General features: G+C 57.6%; 1 protein-coding gene across 1 annotated transcript; it reads right to left on the bottom strand.

Moving 5' to 3' along the window:
• Positions 1–6: 6 nt before the first annotated feature.
• Positions 7–1,808, bottom strand: LOC116273241 (TBC1 domain family member 3F-like; the record flags this gene model as incomplete). The annotated part of the gene is made up of 4 exons (XM_031662192.1): positions 7–306; positions 636–743; positions 1,196–1,276; positions 1,761–1,808. Coding segments are annotated over 4 exons (351 nt in total), but the record flags the coding sequence as incomplete, so codon positions are not given.
• Positions 1,809–1,818: the final 10 nt, after the last annotated feature.

Genomic DNA, 1,818 nt, shown 5'->3' with positions numbered 1-1,818 from the left:
GTGTTCCACTCTGGCCCAGGGCTTGGAACCAGGGAGGTGCTTGTTTTATGGTGCCAGCTGCTCCCTGGGACAGGAGAGCTCTTGGCACCTCTGTCATCCCTCCTAGGTGACCCTGGCTTCTGCTCCGGGGAAGCATCCCTTCATCCCTTTCGTTCACTCCATGTCTGCTGTGATCCTGTGGCTCCCATAGGCTTACTTGCTTCCGTATCGATCCCTGAAGAAGATGTGAGTCCTTAGTGTCTTGCTTATGTCCACGTTGATCTGGTGGATGTGTTCAGATGACCTCTTGCCCTTCTCCTTCATGACCTGTAGGGCAGGGCCAAGAGGAGGAAGTAGCCTCAGAACGGATGGAAGACGCCCTGCCCCAAATGGCAGTGGGCCCACAGTCAGCACTCCGGGAAGGAAGGGAAGCAGGAAGGTTTCCTTGTGCACAAAGCTGCTTTTTGGCTTGTTACTGAAGCCGGAGAGGGTCACCGGAGCCGAGTTTGTCTGTGGTGACTATGTCACCGTCCGTGCCCAGGATGTGCATCTGACCATCCCACCCACCCCCCAGCCTGGGCTTGATGCTCCTTCCAGCTGGAGACCTGGGCCCCTGACACGGCCTGTCCTGTTTGTTGTGCTCTGGCTGAGCGTACCTTGTATGTTCTGGGGTTTTTCGACTTGACTTCCTGTATGTTCAGCAGGACTGACCACACTTGGCCCCGGATGTTCATGGGAATGCCCTTATATACTCGATCTATCAGCTGTGGGCACAAAACAACCTGGTGTCACAGGCCACGGGGCGACCCCAGTGAGGACCAGAGCCCGAGGATTCTGGAAATGGTTGGTTTTGGCCCCACGATTCCTCGTTAGAGGTGACATTAAGCTGGGACACAGTCTCCCTTCCCAGGACTGAAAGAGTGGATGGACACTCAGAGTCGGGACTCTGATCTGAACCTTTTCCTTCCTTTGGGTCACCAGGGCATCCCTAGCTTTGAGCTCCGGGTGGTCCCAGCCCTAGATTCAGATTCCCTCCCAGCAAGGTGACACTTGCACAAATAGGCAGGCAAACCACCGACCAGGCCCGCAGTCCTCTGGGTGAGGACAGTGTGCCACCCGCCCTCTGAGAGGCTGATGGTGCCAGGCCACAGCCATGGGTGCCTGTCCCCTGTCTCTGCAGAAAGTGGTTCCGGAAGCCTCTCCCTCCACACATTACCTTTTTACTGTTCTTATATGTCTCCCATTGTCGCAGCATTTCCATCCACTTGCTCTTTCGTGTTATCTCCCGCCACATTTGCTGTCAAATGAGGAATGTTGGCGTTAGGGGAGCTGCCAGGCTTCCCAGAGCCGCCTGTGGATGCTGGGTCTTGGGCTCTGGAGCCCTGGTGGACCCAGCTGGAGGGAACCGGGGAAGGGCAGACCCTAAGGTTTGAGAGCCTTTGAGCAAATGAGCACCAGTGGGCTGGCTTTGGGACCCCGGGACGTGCGGTCCTCAGGCCACAGACACACCAGTCGTAGGTCAGGTCCCAGCCTCTAGGTGGGGTCCTGACACAGGCGGCAGCCACCCCCAAGCCACAACTGTGGTTCTCACTTTGGAATTTTATCAAACTGCCCAAGTTAACAGCAACTTGGGGTCAGATCCAGCAGGAACTGCTGCCCCTCCCAGTGATAGCGTGTTGCCCTCACCCGCCACTGCCCTGGCCAGCGGCCTCCTCTGCCTCACCGACCACCCGCCCAGTCCCCACGCCCCTGGACCAGCCCCCCATGCATCAGGCTCTTACCTTCTCCTCCCGAGCAGTGGCAGGAGGCAGCTCTGTCTCACTGTAAGACAACCCAGGC

Source organism: Papio anubis, unplaced genomic scaffold (assembly GCF_008728515.1).
Source record: "Papio anubis isolate 15944 unplaced genomic scaffold, Panubis1.0 scaffold4806, whole genome shotgun sequence".
In the NCBI taxonomy this organism is placed as follows: Eukaryota; Metazoa; Chordata; class Mammalia; order Primates; family Cercopithecidae; genus Papio; species Papio anubis.
This window is presented reverse-complemented; position numbering and strand designations above follow the sequence as displayed.